The sequence below is a fragment of the Nannobrachium achirus genome (assembly GCF_963921795.1).
Source record: "Nannobrachium achirus genome assembly, chromosome: 8".
Classification (NCBI taxonomy): Eukaryota; Metazoa; Chordata; class Actinopteri; order Myctophiformes; family Myctophidae; genus Nannobrachium; species Nannobrachium achirus.
In genome coordinates, this window is record NC_137817.1 from 13845242 (window position 1) to 13867309 (window position 22068).

The 22068-nt window shown below is 44.0% G+C and overlaps 1 protein-coding gene across 1 annotated transcript in view; it reads right to left on the reverse strand.

The window, feature by feature from the left end:
• LOC308289775 (calsyntenin-2-like) overlaps window positions 1-22068 on the reverse strand; it is a gene marked incomplete at both ends in the record, with an annotated part of 308051 nt that overhangs the window by 84352 nt on the left and 201631 nt on the right. Inside the window, 2 exons of the mRNA XM_080731527.1 lie at window positions 9935-10084; window positions 14821-15029. Coding sequence (XP_080587653.1) covers window positions 9935-10084; window positions 14821-15029 — 359 coding nt within the window. The remainder of the gene's footprint in view (window positions 1-9934; window positions 10085-14820; window positions 15030-22068) is intronic.

The following is a 22068-nucleotide window of genomic DNA, read 5'->3' on the forward strand; positions in this document are numbered from 1 at the left end:
ACGTGCCTATACCTCCACCCACACCCTCCATCCATCTATCCCTCCCTTCTCTCACACTCTCTCTCTCTCACTCCCCCCCCCCCCCCCCCCCCCCTCCCCTCGCATTGCCCATTGTGACGCTTTCATCTTAGTAATGAATGATGGTGCTCTTTCTGCGTCAGATGAGGAATTTTTTCCCCCCTCCACTTTATTTCCCTTCTCCTTCCCGAGGACACAGAGACACTTAACAGTTAAATGGTACAAGGGCTTCAGGCGGGAAACAAATCTAGCGTGAAAAGAACAGTGAGAAACAGAACGGGGAAGGCTGGGGAAAAAAAGGGTAAAGGAAGAATGTCCGTCAAAAGCGTCGCACTCGTCGAGAGTGTTGGAGAACGCAGCACAGAGAGCATACGCTGTGCTAGCAGGGGTGTTCTGGACCAACATGTAATTCCTCACCTTCTATGTAACAGCGATTCTAATTTACTCTATCTCTCTCTCTCTCTCTCTCTCTCTCTCTCTCTCTCTCTCTCTCTCCCTCTCTCCCTCTCCCCAAGCGTTTCGTAATTGTTGTTGATGAGTGTCACCTTGACAGACGAGAGAGGCCCAACAGAGGAAAGCTCCAATCTCCACAGGAAGAGAGGACTCCAATCTCAGGCTCAGGAGGAATGTGAAAATGTAATCTCTCACAGATAGGTGCATGTGTGCGCGTGTGTGTGCGTGCGTACGTGCGTGCGTGCGTGCGTGTGTGTGTTTGTGTGAGTGCAAGCTCAATTGTGTACTGTAGGTGCAAAATCAACATTTAAGTGAGCAGCACCTAGCATGTGTGTGTGTGTGTGTGTAGGATTCTAATCTCTTCCGGGCTCTTCCTTGTTCCTTTCCCAAAGCCCCCTGTGCTCCGCTCCCCACCTGCCCGCCAGCCCTTCCTCCAGCCTGACAGAAAGGGCTGAGCCCCGGTGTCACGGCCTCCTCCACCTCCTGCACCTCCTGCATCCATCCTGGGGCCGGGAGGGACCATGGGCCAGACCACAGAGACACAGGTCAGACAGCCACTATGACATGCACACACACAGACACACATGCACACACGCACACTGCACTGACAGAAAGGAATGGAGAGGGGATGAGAGGGAAGTAGATGTGGAGTGGAAGGGAGGCAGGAGTAAAGGCTTTATCATAGTCTGAGGTGAAGAGCTAAAAATTACAAAACAAGTGGAGGCCATCATTAGTGGCGTTTCCATAAAGCCACGTAATGCGCATTAACGGCTTATTCGCAAAATCTTTTTATGGAAACATAATAAACTTTTATTATCCGCAAAAAAAAAATATCCGCTTGGAGGAGGTGGATTTTGAAGCTTTATCGAATAATCTAAATGCGCATTTGTGAATGGAAACGGGTCAGACAATAAATGCGAATAGATTATGACATTCTGGGTCTATATCGTCCTCCAATTTAACACTTTCCTCTGCCGCTTAACGTCCGTTAGCCCACAAAACAAACCGGTTGTTTGTTACACACGGAGTGACACAGACCGTGACCGTGACACGGACCTCCCGTTTTCACCTCCCGGAGTCAAGCCATCCGTGGCTAACCCTTCCTCATCACACGCCAAAAGTGGCCGATCTACAAGCTCACAGCAGCTCGCATCCGCGTCTCCGCGCCGCGTTGTGAGCTTGCAGATCGGCCACCTTCCAGAGAACGCTGAAACTTGCAGGATGAGCACTGTGCAACGACGCAACCGCGGTTTTCCCGGTGAACCTGAGCGCAACGGTGGGGGCGCGGGAGTGTGGGCCTGTGGGGAACACACACCACTGACTATTGCCGATGATTTCGTAAGAGACTCGTCGCCAATTGTAAGATATTTAAAAGTTATTTGGGGCCATGATGATTGATAACCCCTTCTTCCCACTACTAGACAGCGACCGAGTCACAGCAGTCAGAAAATGCAGCTCAGGTTCGGTCTGAAAAAATCAGCCCGATCAACTCATGCGACGTCGCTAATTCGAATGACACCCGCAAATGGAAACATGCTAAATTCGCTTTGTCTTAATGCGTATTTCTGATAATTCGCTTCCCTAATTCGAATATGTTTATGGAAACATGGCTATAGCACCGGCTTCGACTGCTCTCTTCGCATTCAATCCGACTTTTTCACCATTTCTCAGACGTTTGAATGCAGAGAATATGCACTGGGTATCCACGGAGGAGTATCCACGGTATCCTGTTCACCGTGCACTTTGAAGTACGCATGCGCCGATATCTGTCGCCTGGAATATTATTCCCCTCAGGGGAATCGAACCCAAACCGTGGGATTGTTGCATCATTGCTCTACTGACTGAGCTAATGAACGGATGAAGTGACTCCTTTTTTGTGCATTTATCTATGACGTGGATAGTGGGGTAGATGTTGATAGTGAGGGACTGAATATTTACTATTCTGTCCATAACGGCACATAACTCGGTAACGCGGCTGAGTGGGATTGGGCGCCGTTCCCACCGCTCGTCGGTGCAACTCGGCTCGCTAGCGCTCGCCTCGGTGGCGACTCACGGGGGTCATCGGCGCCCAATACCGCGCCGCTCCGTCGGGGTCTGTGGCGTGGGGCGTTACACAGGGGAACAGAGCATACTTGGCATCTTGGCATCTGGTTCGAGGCTGGGAATCACCTCAGGTTTTATTTTTGCGCTCCTCTGAGGTTGACCACTAGATGTCGACATTTTACTACTAATATCTCTGCATTGGCATACTGGATATCCAAGTATCCTGGATACTTTCTGCATTGAAGAGTCTGAAAGCACGTGAATATTTCGCATTAAGTGCGTTGATATCATTAGAAGCAGGTGGCTATAGTCACAGTGAAGTCCTATCACCGCGCCTCTGTGCCTCTGAAACCAGGGGGCACACTGATTGGTCAAGATCGACCAATCATTGAACGGGGTGATGGGGAGATGTCTGAAAGTATTACAGTTTTTTTCGATTGCTAAAACACATTTTTCAAAAATTTAGCACAATTTTCACAACCTTTACTTCTGTCCCCAATCGCTTGACTCAATTTGTTACTACTTTAGATTTCCTTATCATATTAGACTCTGACTTTCCTTCTTTACACTCTGATGTAAATTTCACATCACCTTGTTGTCAAAACACAAGACACACTTTTCAGGTTTGCACACAATTCTCACATAAAATCTCAAAGCATCAATCCACAACACACAAATATTCAAATCTCTAAACTTTCGGGTCAGGCGAGCAATTCAGAGCCAGGTCCCACTGCTTCAGGCCATGGAGGAGGCTTGTGGAGATGTGGGCTTTGAGGCCTGTCAGGGCTTCATGCGGCACTCTAGGCCAGGGGTTTTCAAAGTGGGTGATGGGGCACCCTGGGGTGCCACAACGGCAGTCCAGGGGTGCCGCGAGATCATTTGATAATATTTGGAATTTATTTGGACACTTGAAAAAATATTATTTAGTATAATTTTAAACTTGAAGTACAAAGTTATTTTCAGTCAGTTCTAACCAAAATGGCTATTATCTCAACGTTTTCCTCGCAACATACTGTAATCACTAAAATATTGTCACTCTCGGGCAGAAAACTTGTATCTCCAAGTTTCAAATGTGTACGTCTTTTGGTAAAGCAAAGCCCTGCTACATCATACAAGACTGTCGCACAAAACTATTGAAAACAGCCGATCTACAAGCACACAACGCCTCGCGATGCGAGGCGTTGTGTGTTTGGAGTGTTTGGGGGTAAACGTTTGGACCTACAGTCAATAAAATGTTTTGTCTGCATATTTGTGTGCTGTTTTATGTTTGTCTATGAGATTAGTGGGCATACACTGGGTCATTTTACAAAAAGGGAATTGGTTCATTTACCAGAGTAATTGACATTCATTCAGTGTATTTCGACAATTGTGTTTTCAATTTTGCTCTTCAGTGTTCTGTTCATGCTTGGTAGTGTTCAGCCAAAAGCTAGTTGTGTTTATTCAATGAATGCATGTCTGTGTCATGTGAAAATATGGCTGTGTTTACCAAATGAAAACACGAGTTCCATTTTGTGAACATGTTAAGAGATTTGATGGCAAAGAGTTGTTTTGCAAAGGGATGCCAGGGTTTAGCAATTTGTGTTTGATGTTTGGAGTTTTGTGTGTGCAGTTTTGAAACAAACGTACAGTTTTGAAAAATGTGTTTTAGCAATCGAAAAAAACAGAGGAGAGATGTCTAGGTCCGCGGTGATAGCCCTTCACCGTGGTGAATGACCTACGTTTGTAGTTTTCGGACTTTAAAAGCCGCACTGTACAATGATAGGGCCATACGAGAGGAGAGAGAGAGGAAGAGGTGAGAAATGGAGAGGAGATGAAGGGGAGGAGCTTGATAAATAGAGAGGAAGCTGTGAGCTGAGAGGGAATGTCAGAGAGAAGAGACGGAAGGGAAAAAGAAAGAAAGAAAGAAAGAAAGAAAGAAAGAAAGAAAGAAAGAAAAAAAGAGATTTGCAGGCAGTAATGCAGCAGTCAGACAGTCTGAGATTAGAGAAGGAATGAGGGAGGAGGAGGTGAAGAGGAAATAGGAATGGGACCCATTTATTCTTCTTTTAGCTCTTTAATTCTCCTCCTGCTCTTATCTGACATCAGCCCCATTGTCTGCTGGCAAAAGCGTGCACGTGCACACACACACACACACACACACACACACACACACACACACACACACACACACACACACACACACACACACACACACACACACACACACACACACACACACACACACACACACACACACACCAATCTCCGTGGCTACTAAGTGGTTTTGCTGGGTTGCAAGGCAGACAATGTGCTTCTCTTCCTCAAAGAAGAGAAAAAGCTCTCTCGATCTCAGATATCTGGAGTTGACTTTTCATTTTCCTGATCCAGCTCACTCCTACCCTCCCTGGGACCAGTTGCTTCTCTTATATGATAGGATTTGGAGATCTCTTTCATACTGTATTTCAAACAGCCATAAGTGTGTGCCAAAGGGTGAAAGGGACTGGGAAATTATACATTACGGGCCTCAAAAACACATTTGATCGCCTTGTGAAAAAAAATCTAAAAATACATTTTTCAAGAGTGCTCCATGCACTTAGCCCATCATTTTTTAACACTACAGTACATTGTGAGATGCACTGCTCTGCGAGAATAAAATAGCTTGATCTCACAAGCAGGGTTGGATTTAATAGGTGAAATGCATGCATAGAGGCACTACTGTACACATGCATGCACATGTACACACACACACACACACACACACACACACACACACACACACACACACACACACACACACACACACACACACACACACACACACACACACACACACACACACACACACACACACACACACACTCAACAGCCTCATTTTCAAAAAAAGATGGACATGCATTATGCAGATTAATTGACTATATCTGTCAGTCAGCCATCTGTGGATATCTGTGTGCTTTCAATTGTGCATACATAGTGTGCTTCTGTTTGTGAATGTATATGCAATGCATGCATTGAGTTCTATATAATTAAAGGGGCAATAGACATATTCAGCCTCTAGATGTCACACTTTTACAACACCTCTGCTGAGTAAAGTTTGTTTTTTACCCCATCCATCACCTCTATAAGGCAGCAAAGGGAGCAATCATGTCATCTACAACATTGCATGGCTGCCTTAAAAGACAATTGTTTAGGGTAAAAAGTACCTTGCTCCATGAAAAATGATGGCTTGAAATACAAAATAAAAAAAGCATATAACACTTAAGTGTCAAACTCTTAACTCCAACTTTAATATTTGTAATATCTTTTGATTATTTAAATTTGAATTGTGAATGTTACATGAGTACATATGCTGTGTGATATAAAATCTAAACTAACCAGAAACACAATAATTATAATCATTATTAGTAAATCAAATCACAAAGTGCCTTTCATTCAGACATTGGGGATAAAACCAAAAGTAAACTTCAGCTTACTAGGAGGAAGGAGGGGCTGCTGATCATCATGCGGCCCTTTTTGTGTGTGTCTGTCAGCTGAGTTCTTGAGCTATAGAAAAAACCTTCAGTTGAATAGAGGCATGACACAGACTTATATAAGGCAGAAGCATTTTTCTATGTGGTAAATGCTTAGAGTTCTGTTTTCAATAAGCCTGTTAACCTGCTGGTCGCATCGACATAATATACTGTAAATCCACTGTGTGATGAAGTAGACCTCTAATCGAAAAGATTTCAATCAATTGTTCATGCAACGTTGGCTGGTGGAGAATGACAACAGCAAAACCTACGAGGTTTGTAACATTTATATTTGAAACGCAGGTTAATATGACTAGATATTACCAGGGGTGTACCAGGGATTTTTTAACTAGTGGAGCTCTATGTCACGCTCGCACACACGCACACATGCACGTGCACACACTTGCACATACACCAGCACACGAGTGCACACAAGCCATCGCCCCATGAAATAACTTATGAAATATTTAGGCCTATTTATGTGGGTTTACCACCAAACCGATAGAAACAGTGATCTTTTACAGTGGTTCAGCCACACTTTTCAACACACCAATTACAGCTCATTCCCACAACAAGGCAGTCCATTTAAATATGGCTCCCTCCTACAGTGGATCTCTGCTATTCAAATGCTGCTACACACATTGCTGCTGCTGGTAATGCTTGCCTCCGCCACCCCAGCCTCCACCTTCGAGTTCAGAGTCTTACTTACTTACGCTAACAACCCTTCTGGGGCATAAGCCGTCAACAAGCAATCTCTAGGCATCTCTGTCTTGAGCTGTTCACTCTCTCCGTTCAGAGTCTTGCATGACTCAAAAGTTTAACTCAATGTTAAACTGATATTCATGTGTGCATGGCTCTGAAATAAACTGAAATGGAATTTGTTTGCATGACTCTAGTTAAACTGATTAAATGTCTTGCTATGGACCCGCTCTTGTAAAGCCTACCTATTGGGGGTTTTGCATAGCATGCCAAATCTGGCGTACTTACTTTCGTCTCGGTTCTTATATTTCTCTGCATGTTTCGACTCGTAGTGATGGCTCAAATTGTGAACTTTTAAGGCTGGACTCACACAGCTGCGTGAAACATCTTCTCCGTATCGGCTGAGAATGGCCACTGGGGGCGCCGTACTAATGCATTGTCAATGGAAGGTTGTTGAAGGTTCCGTTGAAAATCTCTCTCATTGTCTCTTTTCCTGCAATGCATGTTTTTAATTCTGTTAAAATAACATGAGAAATGTCCCTTAGGCTACAGCAAGTTGATAACAAAATAATAGGCAGTATTAGCTATGGGCATTTAATAGTAACTTAAGTAATAAGTTAATATTATGAGCAAACAATGAGCAAACTATCTCCACGTTACAGAGCACCAGAGCTACTGTCAGCATCAGAAGGATTATTTGCAGTTGCACAAATGCCCCCAATTATACCTTGAGGTTACACAGATTACATTTGGATGTGGATGCAACCAACAACAACTACAGACATGCTAATTATATTGTTTCATACTCTACAATACAGATTGGTTAAAATAATCTTTTATTAATTCAAATAAGTACCAGATTGTAGCTTTAATATATTGTCTCTCCTGATGTGTATCGTGGTATTTGTTTCTTCCTTCGTTCATCCCTCCTTCTCCACCATCTCAACATCGCCCTATGGGGAACTACTGTCCTTTGGTGGTAGTCTTTCGACCCAGACTGTTGCCTCCGATAATATTCAAATGCTTCCATCATACAGTCTGTACAATGGAAGCACTGAAACCGATCCGTGAGTAAAGCGGATACCCCCCCCCCTGCTTCCGTTTGACTTAGCAGGCAATTAAATTTGCCCTAATATAAATCTAATTAGTTGAAGGATATATAGCTGCCTGCACATCAGAAATGGAAATTTAAAAAATATATACAGAAATGAGGAATAGATGACAGCTTCCGGAATCTGCTTTCAGGGGGGTTTACTGTAGTTCCAGACTCAATATGCCATTCAGAGATTGTGGAATATAGGCTACACAAGACTACCTCGGTGGAGCGACAGCGAGTGTGTGGTTTTTTGAGCCATAATGATGTGTTGAAAAAAATCCCCATTTGTAGAAGACACAGGAAAAGTGCAAGCTGGTCTTCAAGGAGAGAGAGAGGATTAATGGAGAACTGATTGGCAGTGTTAATGTGACTGGATGTACCGGTAGCCACAACCGTCTTGGCTGGCATCTGTTTGAGTGTCCCTGTGCGGACGTGTGCGTTCGTACACCCACGCAGCCAGAGTTTTCTGCTGGCTGCTGTGGTACCATATGGATCTTTTTTAATTGAGTTCTGTGACACATACTGCCGGTTTCCCTATGCAGTATGTGACGGTGTGCATGCACACAGGCTTTCTGGCAACCTTTGTCACGGCTTTTTGTCACTGACTTGTATTCCATTATGGAAACTATCTGCATTATAACAATTTGCTAAGCACCAATGCCTAATGTGAATCATTATGAAAGTTACATTGTGCCATCCCTTGAAATCTAGGATGATATGACCTCAAATCAATATCACGTTATAGCACGTTATTATATCATGTTTGGTTCAAAATACTAAAGGTAAAGGTAACAGTTGTTAAAAAATGACTAAGAGTCTGATATTAGGCTATGTAATCATCCATTTCAAATATATTTTATATCTAGCATACAGTACATGTGTACTTTACAGCAGAGCCACACAAAAAAAGAAGAAGCTGTGAAATATTTGATGTCAGAAATTACTTCAATCCTAGATTCAGAATCCTCAAATCATTCACCTAAATGTCAGAGCTGAAATCAGCAAGCAAATATAAAATTATGCTTAAGCAAGTGATATGTCGACGGGGTGTTGTAGTTATTTTGGGGGACAGGTCAAGACTGCACACAGTGGGGAATGCTTTTACTGACCACACAGGCATGAACGAAACATGAGGTCTGTGAGAAATTCTTAATGTTGCTCTCGATAAATCTTCATACCATCCTGTCCGCATATTTCCCCTCGCTGACTTTACCATTTCCCCCGGTTTTAAAGCGACTCATCATGGTATCTTACCACTCTTCATAATCCTGTGTTTCTAGTCTGTCACAGCTCGCCGGGTAGCTGACATTTCACCCACTTATAACAGTCTGTCTAGGAGAGCTGTACCACTTGTCAGTGTGAGGCTGCCATGGTCCTCATTTAACCTAGCTCTTTCTTTATCAACAATGCCATAAACAGCGTGTCATGTGTGGGATGACAAAAGGTCTGCATAGCAAAGAGATCCCACATTAGAGCCGCCTTGTTGAGCACAACACAACACATCTTAACATAACACAGGATCCACACCACTTCTTCTTCATTAACAACGTAAGTGACTGTCATCTCGCAGCATGTTCCATCCTGTCCACTCGTACAAGTACAAATGAGATCCATGGTTATTTTGAGCACAAGTTAAGTTTTGTTCCGCTCACGGCGGCTGCACACACACACCCACACACACACACACACACACACACAGACACAGACACACGCACACACATGCACGCACGCACAGACACATCTTTTCCAGGGCTTGTTAGCACCTACTGTAGATCACTTTCTCATGCGCAAAGAGCTGTGTTGGCTGTGTCATCGTGTTCTCAGATAAAGTGCTGTTGATCACGCGGTGGCACAACTTGACAGGCCAATTCCTCAGAGACTGAGGTAGGGGGTGGGAGAGCGGGGGGTGAGACTGGCGGGAGGTGGAGTAAGGCAATAGGAGAAAGCAAGAGACAGAGAGAGGTGTAGAGAGGTAGCGAGCAACCATGTAAAAAATCAAGACACGCATGACACACAACAATCGGGAAAGAAAGGGAAAAATGCACACACACGGACCACACATTCAGAACGTCTGAACGTCATTTGTACACTCTCAGAGTTTAGTGAAGACTGAGGACTTTCCAGTGTAGTGCATGCGTACCTTGCCAGCCAGGCTTGCAGACAGGTTTGACATCGATGCAGACAGGAACGCTTTGTAAGGCTCTCTTCTGGCCACAGTCCCACGCTGTCACCTGGATCTCATACTGCTGCTGCTGGTCAAAGGTCAGCTTCTCTGTGTTACGGATGTTACCTGGTATGGAGAGGACAGAGGAGAGGTCAGTTGGTACCTGGTACGGAGAGGACAGAGGAGAGGTCAGATGGTACCTGGTAGTGGTACGGAGAGGACCAGCTCAGTGGCCTTGTGGTTAGATTTGGAGGTCGGGGTTTAATCCCTGGCCGAGACATACCAAAGACCCAATGCTTCCCTGTTCAGCTCTTACTATCAAGGTTTGGATTGGGGATAAGTCCCTGTGACATTCTACTAGTGCCATGCATGCCATGTCTAAGGGGATACATGTACTGTATATCAAGCTGCCTCCAGCTACAGAAACAGGACATATGCTCCTGACCTACGTTGCTCTGGCTACTTACTTACTAACAGTAAGTCCTGTTTATATTATACAAATATTACATTTTCACCATGTGGACTACAAAACGACATGGTAAAATCCAGAATGTTGATTGAACTCTGAGTGTAAAAATGCATCCCAATGTATAATACCATTTGTGCACTAGCAGAGTTAGAACAAATGGATAAATTAACACTGAGTATTTTACTGTGTATAGAGATACATTTGCAGTTGGGTTGGCAATTGGCAAAACAACTTAATGCGGGAGAATACAAACTAAAAGGTTAAAACCTCACATTTCTGCAACAGAGAAAGTTCTCTCTTCCAAAGGTAGATACAAGAAACCCAAGACTGATGTCATCATCAGCACAGGCAGCCTGAAGCCGTGCAGTTGTCTGTGACTTGGGAGTTCAGATTTATACAGTCATAAAGATGCAGTTTGAGCCTTTACAACTAAATGAGCTTGATTTTATTGGAGTCATAACTAATGAGAATGAGAAAATGTTTTTGCATCGCCCCAGAAAATCCTCCTTTGCCAGATCAATTTTCATAATAGCTGTACGTGGGGGTGTGTGTGTGTGTGTGTGTGTGTGTGTGTGTGTGTGTGTGTGTGTGTGTGTGTGTGTGTGTGTGTGTGTGTGTGTGTGTGTGTGTGTGTGTGTGTGTGTGTGTGTGTGAGAGAGAGAGAGAGAGAGAGAGAGAGAGAAAAAGAGAGAGAGAGAATAAGAGAAAGATAGATTGATTGGTTTCAGAGGTATGAAAAACGTCATGAGTAGTGTGTATATTCAACATTATGGTTTATAAAAGAATCATCATCATACGTCCACTTTTGTGGCCATATATGGAGATCTCTATATCTGTCTGTCTGCCTGTATCCCTTTTATACCCATATGGAGATGTCTATATCTGTCTGTCCTTGTCCCTTTTATGCCCATATATGGAGATCCATGATGAGGATTATATGGGCATATGGGTCTGGCCATATATGTGCATATGTGGGGGATCGGCAGTTGTCGACTAGAAAGTCCTTGTGCAGTGGTAAAACAAACGTTTGTGTAGAATGTGTGGAGAATGTCTGAAAAGTGCAAACTGACAGTGAAAAGTGGACTGACTAACTAATCAAATGGCAGTTGTGGGGAATTTGCCAAATCTAGCTAAGGCTGGGGTTGCCATGGCAACCAATTGGCTCACTTGGGCCACAGCCAGAGCCTTTTCTGGTGGTTCTGGACAACCGCCTATCTGACCGACTCGACATCGGGCACTGCACTCCACAATCAAAATGAGTTTCTCTCTTCATTGCAACCTGGCTGGAATACAATACAGCAGTGAGCCAGACTTAAACCACGCCACCCGTTCACCAGACCTGGCATCATCCCTCATGCCGGGTGCAGAGAAAGAGAGGAGCCTTTCTCTGCGAGGAGCCCTTGTACTCCTAATGCCTCTGTTAATATTTGATGGCTCTAAGACTACAGATGGTTGACAATTCATGGAGACGGTGAGGGGGTTGGCGGGCTGCTGCACGGTGCCACAGAGTGTGAGCAGACTGTAAAGAGTTTTGCAAGGACACAAACGCGCGCGCACACACACACACACACACACACACACACACACACACACACACACACACACACACACACATACACACACACACACACACACACACACACACACACACACACACACACACACACACACACACACACACACACACACACACACACACACACACACACACACACCTGCAACAGTGTGCACATCCCGGGTGTAAAAGTGATGGTGAACACCTTCCCGGGTTCAGCAATGTGTCCTCATGTGGCCTCTGTGTGAGATATCTTGACATAATCATTGTAATAATGACACTCATTCTCTTAGGTGCTCTATTTAAAACAGTGGTTCTTGAGCATATTAGGCTTCAGCACCTCATCTCCCTGATCTCTGTAACTTAGTACCCCTTTACCCGACAAGAGAAAACCTAGAGAAAAGCTAGCCTAGCAATTAACTGTCTCACGATAGATGGTTATAGACAGTACATCCCTAGCGTTGACTGTAAACTAGGAATGACACTCTGCCCTGCAATGTGCTCCATTTTGCACCAGATGTACGTATCATAGGGTACATACATGATACAGTTTTTTGGCCCTCATCTTATTTTCTCTTTTGCTGCCTCATCTGCAGTGGTTTGCTATCTAACGCACGCACAACTTTCGGCATCATAGAGGTATACCTATTCCCCCTCTGTCAATTACCACCTCAACTTATCCTTGTCAGCAGAAACAACATGCTGTGACTGTTGGAAAGGTTGGCCAGCTAGAAAGTGACTGCATTAGCTTCCATCTCTCCCTCTCTCTCTCTCAAACACACACACACACACACACACACACACACACACACACACACACACACACACACACACACACACACACACACACACACACACACACACACACACACGGGTGAAGTATTATTATCTCTCTGGCAGCAGCCCTGCATGTTTTCTGTCTGTCTGTCTGTCTGTCTGTCTGTCTGTCTGTCTGTCTGTCTGTATCTCTCTCTCAGGGACGTGCAGAGAATGTTAGAGAGACAGGGGCTGATGAACTTAGTAAAAGGGCCTTTTGGTGCAAATATAGAAAATAGCAGACCTCCAAGCTCACAACGTGTCGCGCTCCAACGCTTTGTGAGCTCGGCTATTTTAGGTACTTGATACCACACTAAACTAAGCATAAAAAAGGCACTACTGGGGCGCCCGCTGGCCTGGTGGTCAAGGCGCATACCACATACTAGGCTATGATGCCTGCTGGTGTCGCCGGTTCGATTCCCGATCCAGACGACCTTTGCCGCATGTCATTCCCCATCTCTCTCCTCATTTCCTGTCAGTCTACTGTCCTATCGAATAAAGGCATAAAAAGTCTCTCTCTCTCCCTCCCTCCCTTCATCTTCCTCCACTCTCCCCCTGGTGCTCTTGAGTTTAAGAGGCCTCTCAGGCCTGCAGTCAATGGCAGAGCAAGACCCCTGCAGCGAGAGAAAGAGCACTCTGACCAACATCCAGTGTATCATTTACTCCACCGTTTGGCCCAAAACTCACCTCGTCAGCCTTTTTATTGCTACAGTAGCATTAGGACGGCAAGAAAAGACAAAAAAAAGACATAATATGAAATAATGATCGGTGCCTCTGTGCCTGTATCGCAAAAATGAAGAGTAAGAGAATTTTGTACTTTATGTGTGTGAGCCACTTATTTGCCTGTCATGCTGTATTAGAGTGGCGAACACATGGTCAGGGAAGAAGACTGTGGACCTATGAGATATAAGCTGTCAATGTTGATAGATACAAGATATAATATACTGTACTACAGGCTGGTGTACAGTTTACTGTAGGTAAGATGTTTTCAGTCACTGCCGGGAATGCAGACAACTATTGAATAATACTTCATCTACATCAATCACAGCTTACATATCAGGAGAAGGAAATAATGTAAAAATGAAGGCACATGAAATATTTACAGCAGAAATGTGAATGATAAAGACGCCTGGGGTGTGAATGTTAATGAGGGGCCGTGAAATTAAATCTTTAGATTGAGTGGGATCAGTAGAGGACAAAGCGGTGTGTGTGTGTGTGTGTGTGTGTGTGTGCGTGCGTGCGTGCTTGCGTGCGTGCGTGGGTGCGTGCGTGCGTGCGTGCGTGCGTGCGTGCGTGCGTGCGTGCGTGCGTGCGTGCGTGCGTGTGTGCGTGTGTGTGAGCGTGCGTGTGTGCGCACGCGTGTGTGCGTGCGAGCGTGGGTATTCGTGCATGGATATCTGTGATGTGCGAGCGTGGGTATTCGTGCATGGATATCTGTGATGTGATTTGTGGAGACTGATGGATCTTGAGGGAAAGCGTGTGTGTGTGTGTGTTGATGAATGACTATCCAATCATGCTACACCAGACTTTATGTCACACACTATTACAACACAGGTAGGGCTGTCACAATTATTACATAATCGTCTAATCGTAATTATTTGACATAATCGGAAATATTTTGTCATAATCGTCATAATCGTGAATGTTGAAAAATGTTCATACATTGATAAACATTTTCAGAAATAGTGGAAATAGCAGATCTACAAGCTCACAACGCGTCGCGATGCGACGCGTTGTGAGCTTGTAGATCGGCTATTTCCACTATCATTGTTATTTTTTAAGTAGAAAGTTGTCAAATATGTCAGTCATTTCTTTGTATTTTTAGGTTATGTGTCATATCTGCCAAGTGCAACTTCACTGCAACTTGCCTAAAAGCTGAACAGAAATGTAATTATCAACGACAAAAACACAATTAAATCGTTAATCGCAATTATTTGAGTGACAATTAATCGTCATGTAAAATGTCATATCGTGACAGCCCTAAACACAGGCACACACAACACTCCTGTCGCTAGTACTCACCATTGCGATCTATGGCGAAGGGCGTGTTGGTGGTGGTGATCTGGTAGTTGCAGATCTGACTGTACTGTGGAGAGCAGTCCTGGTCGGTGGCCTCCACCTGCAGGATGCTGTCATAGATCTTGCCCTCTGTCACCGCAGCGTGATATCGAGGCTCCCGGAACACCGGAGCAAACTCATTCACGTCATTGACCTGGATGTGCACCACTGCCCTGTGAAATGCAAAAGAAGGCATACAGGAGATTAGAGAAGGAATATTAGTACAGTATATCTTCTGCGTGCCGTAGAGCAGTGGTTCTCAACCTGTGGGACATGTACCACTGGTGGTACTTGAGCCCCTCCCTCTGGTGGTACACAGAGGAGTCTCCCAAAAAAAGAAGAAAAAAGATAAAGGTGGAGTCAAATATTTATATTATACTACAGGTAGTTCTGACCAAGCATGCACTTGGTTGAAAAAGGCTCTCAATGTCTGTCTCAGTGTCTGTGGCATTGTGAGACAACTGCAGGAGTTAAAGGATTAGTTCACAAAAAAGAAGAAATTACTTATGTTCGATCTGTTACACACCCCATAAAGCAGCGCTACTCAACCCGCGGGCCGCATGCGGCCCTTTCCGCATGTCTGTGCGGCCCGTCATGATCTAATAAAAATATAATTTTTCTATCGAGTGAACGCAGCATTTCTCAGTGTGTATCGGTACATGACGGCTGAAATCATGATGTATCGTTCGCTGAGTGTCTGGATCGGTAAACTCCACGGATGTATGTATCGTTTTTTTCATGTAGTATTTCATTCTATCCTACGTTTCCGAGGCACATTGAATGCACCATCTCAGCCCCCTCCCCAAAAGCCAATCTTTAACGCGAGTCGCCACCACAGCACTCGGACATTCATTCTGCACTCTGCAGGCACACAGACGAACTAGCAATGCACTGAATGCAGCAGCAGCCGCACAGGTTAAAAATGCAAGATTAGCAGTACAGTAATTAGCGTTATAATAACATCCATGAGTGTCCGCTGCGCTGATTGTTGTCACAGAGTAGCACAGGCTGAGTGATATTATAACCAGTAAGACTCCCTAATCGGGAGATAAGCGACCGTTGGTCGCTTATCTCCACAAATAGGCCAAAAGTTTGTTTTACCAATTATTACACTCTATGTGAACATTTACATCAACAAATCCCAAGTACTATGCAGAACGACCCATTTCAAGTTTTTAATGTACAACAATATTTAGAAAATAGGTCTACAAGCTGACAGTCCTCGTCCCTTATATTCCCATAGGTTATATGGAGATCTCAGTGTTTGTCAGTCCTTGTTCATTTATGCCCATATATGGACATCTCTATATCTACTGTAACAGTCCTTGTCCCTTTATGCCCATATATGGAGATCTCTTAACTGTAAGTCCTTGTCCCTTTTATGCCCATATATGGATATTCCTGATGTCATCAGTATATGAACATATATGGGCTTTCTGATATGCCCATATATGGAGATCTCTTAACTGTAAGCCCTTGTCCCTTTTATGCCCATATATGGATATCCCTGATGTCATCCGTATATGCCCATATATGGGCTTTCTAATATGCCCATATATGGAGATCTCTGTATCTCCATATATGGGTATAAAAGGATACTTCAGGTCTGACATCAGGTTTGTTTATATTGGGTTGCTAGGTTTGACATCACAAACTCTATGGGCCATCTGACCTAGAAATCTATATTTGGGCATAGATGACTCATCGTGACCTCGTCACACGTGCGAGATCATTTTGTTAAAGAAAGCTTCTGCGCTATATCTGCACACACAAAACAACAACGTTGCTGGGTGTTGTAGGACTACTGCTTGTGTTTAAAACAAAGTATTTTTCACTGTTTTATAACTTTCCTGTTGAGTGTTGATGCAATGGTGCAACTCTCTCTCTCTCTTTCTCTGCTGCTGTCCTGTTCTGGGAAAGAAGCCTAATTTATACTTCGCAGTAGAAGGGTGTCGCACCTTAAATAGGAGACCTACAAGCTCACAACACGTCGTGGATGCGATACGCTGTGAGCTTGTAGGTCTATGTTTTTAAAACATTTTTGGCTAAAATGGCATACTCTTGGATATTATTATAATGTAATATAATAAACCAGGGAGTTGTTTTTCAGGCCAAGGACCCCTTAGCTGAGAGAGAGATAAAGCAGGGACCCTCACTGTAGGCCAGGTATTATAGCCTACTGTAGGCTATTATATAAAACTGTATCACACATATTTGGCAGCCCCCCCTGTAATAACCTGAGGATTGGGGTCCCTAACCCCCCAGTTGAAGACATGTACTAATAATGATATAGGCCTACTTTACGATTAGTAATCAAACAATTCTACAATAGTAGCAGTTGGGTTGTTAGACCCAAAATGTGGCTGTTTTCTGTGTGTTTCCTTAATTATTAGACAAATTATTAGACAAAATCATTGTAAACGTCCAAAATGGGACCGTCATTTTTAGCTTGCGGCCCTTTGACTTTTGGCATTTTGCTGAGTGGCCCCTGAGCCATCTTAAGTTGAGTAGCCCTGCCATAAAGCCTTGAATTCATGGTGATGTTTTTGTTGCATTCCTAAGCCAATAATCTGATGACCGACGAAATCGGTCCAATTGACCCGATCATCAAATTATTGGCTTGTGCATAGCGGAATAGGATGGGATAGGTCTACGCACCTGTATTTTAACATCAGTTATTATGGTGGTATTTGCAGAGACAGATATTTTCTGAGGTGGTTTCTGAGGTGGTAACACTGCCATAGAGTATTAAAAGAAACTTGTATAACCCAGTGACACCGAATAAACACAGATACAAATGGAAACATCAATACACGGATAAGTCCCTTCTCCAGATAAGCAGCATGACATCACCATCACCAACATCCCTATACAGAACATCTTGGGCCAAAGTAAAAGTGCATGGGCCAAGTGCATTTATATAGCGCCTTTATCCAAGGCACTTTACAGAGATTGTGCATTTCATTCACCCATTCACACACACACACATTCATACACTGATGGCGGAGGAAACCATGCAAGGCACCGACCTGCTCATCGGGAGCAATTAGGGGTTCAGTGTCTTGCTCAAGGACACTTCGACAGTAACTCTGGGGGAGCCCGGGATCGAACTGGAAACCAGGATCGAACTGGGAATCTTCCGGTTGCCAAGTGGCCACTCTACCCCTGAGCCACTGCCGCCCCCAGTGACTTGCTCAAAGGCACTGCCGTAGAAGACAGTAAGACATTAACTACAGCAGCTACTCAGCTGATAGATACATTCGAATGGTAAAGGTGGAATCAAATACCCGTGATGAATTAGCTTGGCACCGGGGAGTCACATGTGCTCTTTGACCAGAACGGATGGATCGCTTTGATTCTTTTGCTATGGCACAGTAAACCCTCAGCTTCGTCAACCGATTAATCTGTCACCGCCTTCGATGTCATGCCGTGGATTTTCACAACAGCAATGCTGCATTGCACTGATTAATAATCCCATAAGCAATCTGTCAGCAGTAATTCATGTTAAACTGCACTTAATGAAACTAAACCATACCATTCATCATGCTAAAACATCTTCATCAATACTCCCCCGATGGCTCGCAGGCAACTGATTGCATAATCACCCACTTCGATTCATCGACTGACATCGCATGATGAATGAGGATGAGCAGTTCCCTGAGCAATCAAGTTTCCCAGTTTCCTAGTCCCAGAAAACGCCAAAAATAAACAAAGGGGATGTTCGTCTTAAACTAAACAACAGCATGGAGAGCAGCAAGGATTATGGCAGGGGGAGTGGTGCTGCCAGTGCAGTTATCCTATTAAAGTGAGGTGTAAATGTTTATGTAAACATAAGGCTGGCTGAAGAGGGGAGAGTGGACAGTACAGAGAGAGCATAGGGATGCTAGCAGAATGGATTTACACACGGTTTTATCCCCCTACTGTCAAGGAAGGCTGCACACAATCTATTCAAACCAAACACATAGACACAAACCATGCCCCTTTGTCTTTGCATAAAGATACTAAAGTATATGCCCATGTATATATAGTCCAACGTCAGCCAAATCTGCAAATAATCCCATATACTTTAGGAATGGACATGCCTGACGTCAGCATAATTTAGTGGTTGCCCTAAGAGAGTTTTCCCTACGCAAACTTCTAATAAATACTTCAATTCAATCAATTGGCTAAAGATATATCCATAAACTTACATCCAATCCTGCTTCCTTATTGGCTAAAGGTACTGTTTATTGATGGTGGGAAAGATAGCCTATCCAGGGGTAGGCAACCTGCTTCTCTAGAGCCTCTAGTCTAGTGGCTCCAAGGCCGTCTCTCGTGGCTCCAAGTTGCTTGGGAAAAGAAGTAAGTAAAGGAATAAGGTTTTCTTTTCACATTTGAATCATCATTACTTGCGCAAGCAGAGTGTGCAAGTACTGCGATCGGCTGGGTATGTACTGTATGTACTGTATGTATGTATGCCTCTCTTGTTTAAGACCGTATCCCAATCAGGGACCAGCAACATCATCATTAACAGGCAAGGAGGGACCAGTATTCCAGGTAATGCAGTCCAGTGGTGATGTCATTGGCATTCGCATATATCATAATATATCATGGTGCGCTCTGCTTGCGCACAAGTAGTCCATGCATGGCCTACTTGTGCGCAAGGAGCAAGTTGGCACCTCGACAGAGTGCATTTCTACTTTATTATTGTAGATAAAAATAAGAAACTAATTATTGAAGGAAAATAAAGAATACATTAATGCCTGGTTTGTTTGCTTTCACCGCCAACGCTGCTAGTTTACTGGTATACTTGCTTTGAGAAATGAGCAAACAATAAAGTAATATTGAAAGGCCAGAAAAAGCACGAAATAATAAATAAAGCAATAATGGACATATTTTGCAGCTCCAGACATATTCATTATACATTTTTGATAATAAAAGTTGCCTATCCCTGGCCTACACAACCGCCATGCCTCTGGAGAATATTGTGGGAGAAAACTCAAGTGAGAGAGTCCATTATACATCCATAGGTGTATTATATAGAAGTTCTTTGTTAGGAATAAACCATTGAGATGAACCATCTCGTTTTCAAGGACATCCTCAAGTTACAGATACTTATCTATGTAGAACAAACAAAACTATACAAATCAACAAAACAAACAAGCAAAATAAAACAAAACAGCACTAAACATAATTAAGAATGAACAAGACAAATCAAACAGCATCAACAAGTCTATTAAGTGTCTATATTTTAGGTCAAAACTAGGCTTTTTTTTTTTTACAGTTGTTTTTTCTCTTCTGTTTGTACCCTTTTAGTAATGTTTATATGTGCTCTTTCTGTAGGTGTTGCTTGCTTCCATATGGGGACTACATGAGCTAAATGAGCATTCTTGCTAAATCCGGTGTATTTACACAGCATTGTATGTGCAATGCTCATTAATATGCCATGTCCCTTCCAAATAAACATCAACTAAATAAAATGTATACATTTTATGATAGTGTGATCCTAATAGGTTATGATGGTGGCATTTTAAAACAGCAACAGAAGCCTGTAGTGACAGTCAGTGGCAGATGGTGGCAGCAGTGAAGCAGGTCATAAATCCCTCAGCGAGCCTTGTTTTGTCATATTAATGACTCTCAGTCATAAACATTACCCCCCTGCCTCGTCACTCTGCCCACCAGTAGAGAGGAAAGCACATGTTCTGCTCCAATGGGGGCTGTTTGGGACGATTGTATGGACATGGGATTGAATAAAATGATTGGATCTGATTGATAAGTTTCAATGAGGTACGGGTCTCTGTGTGGTCTTTTAGAGTCCTGTAAGTGTGTGTGTGTGTGTGTGTGTGTGTGTGTGTGTGTGTGTGTGTGTGTGTGTGTGTGTGTGTGTGTGTGTGTGTGTGTGTGTGTGTGTGTGTGTGTGTGTGCATCTTTCTGTGCTGAGGGCACACATCTGTTTGAAGCAGACGCCAAGCTCTCTAGGGCGTGTGTGTGTGTGTGTGTGTGTGTGTGTGTGTGTGTGTGTGTGTGTGTGTGTGTGTGTGTGTGTGTGTGTGTGTGTGTGTGTGTGTGTGTGTGTGTGTGTGTGTGTGTCATGTACACAGTGGGCATGGTGCCAGCGTACAGGTGTTTATGCCCACAGCCATCATCCTTCCTCGGGAACAAGCCTCGACCCGAGAGGAGGGAGCCAGGAGAATGGACCAAGCCAACACAGAACCACACAGAGCCAAACAGCAGGGGGGATTCATGACCTGGGGCTGCAGGCAGCATCACAACAGCACTGAACAAAAGAGGATAAAGACTAGAGTCACAGGGCTTTCTGTCTGGATAACAACCAGCCTTTACAACAACCCCGGTGCCAAAAGAGCAAGTCATGTGCATTATTAAAAATAAATTAAAAAAACAAAAAAAATAATCGCACACGCATGCATGCACACACACACACACACACACACACACACACACACACACACACACACACACACACACACACACACACACACACACACACACACACACACACACACACACACACACACACACACACACACACACACACACACACACAAATTCATTCATTTTGCCCTTGAGATATGCTCAAATGGTACACAAATACTAAACCAGCCTAACTACTGGGGATCAAACAACAGATATATCAAGTCTTATAAAAGCTGAGAACCCCATGATCCGATAATGTCATTGGTAAACAGAAGCACATAACCAAAGGAAACAAAACCGAACAAACAAAGGTCTGGTAAGATCCCCCACATGTGACAGGATAGCAACCTTGTCAGCATGCAGGTAAATCCCACATCCAGGCTGACAACAGCCCGGGGCTCTGGCACACAGCTACATGGGCACCAGTGGAATAGGAGAACTAGGTTGTTGTAATGCAGTGTAATCCCATTTCAATCTTTACCGTGACAACCCCCACCCCCTGCCCAAATACATCTCAGGGGCACCCAGGGAGCTGTACAAGCTCCGGTGTGACATGGATCAGATAGTATGGATCCGACATCATTGATGAATAAAATGAGAGTTGGGCGACTATTACACCACAGATCAATGGTGCTCTTGTAAAGCGGAAGATGAGGAACGGGAAGCTGTGATCATCAATACAATCAGTCACAGGTAGAGAGCGTAAAGACAGAATGCCATTTAACCTCCTGTCAAACGGTATGTGCCTTTGTGTGTGCACCTGCATGTACAGAATGTGTGTGTTTGTACTCACATAAA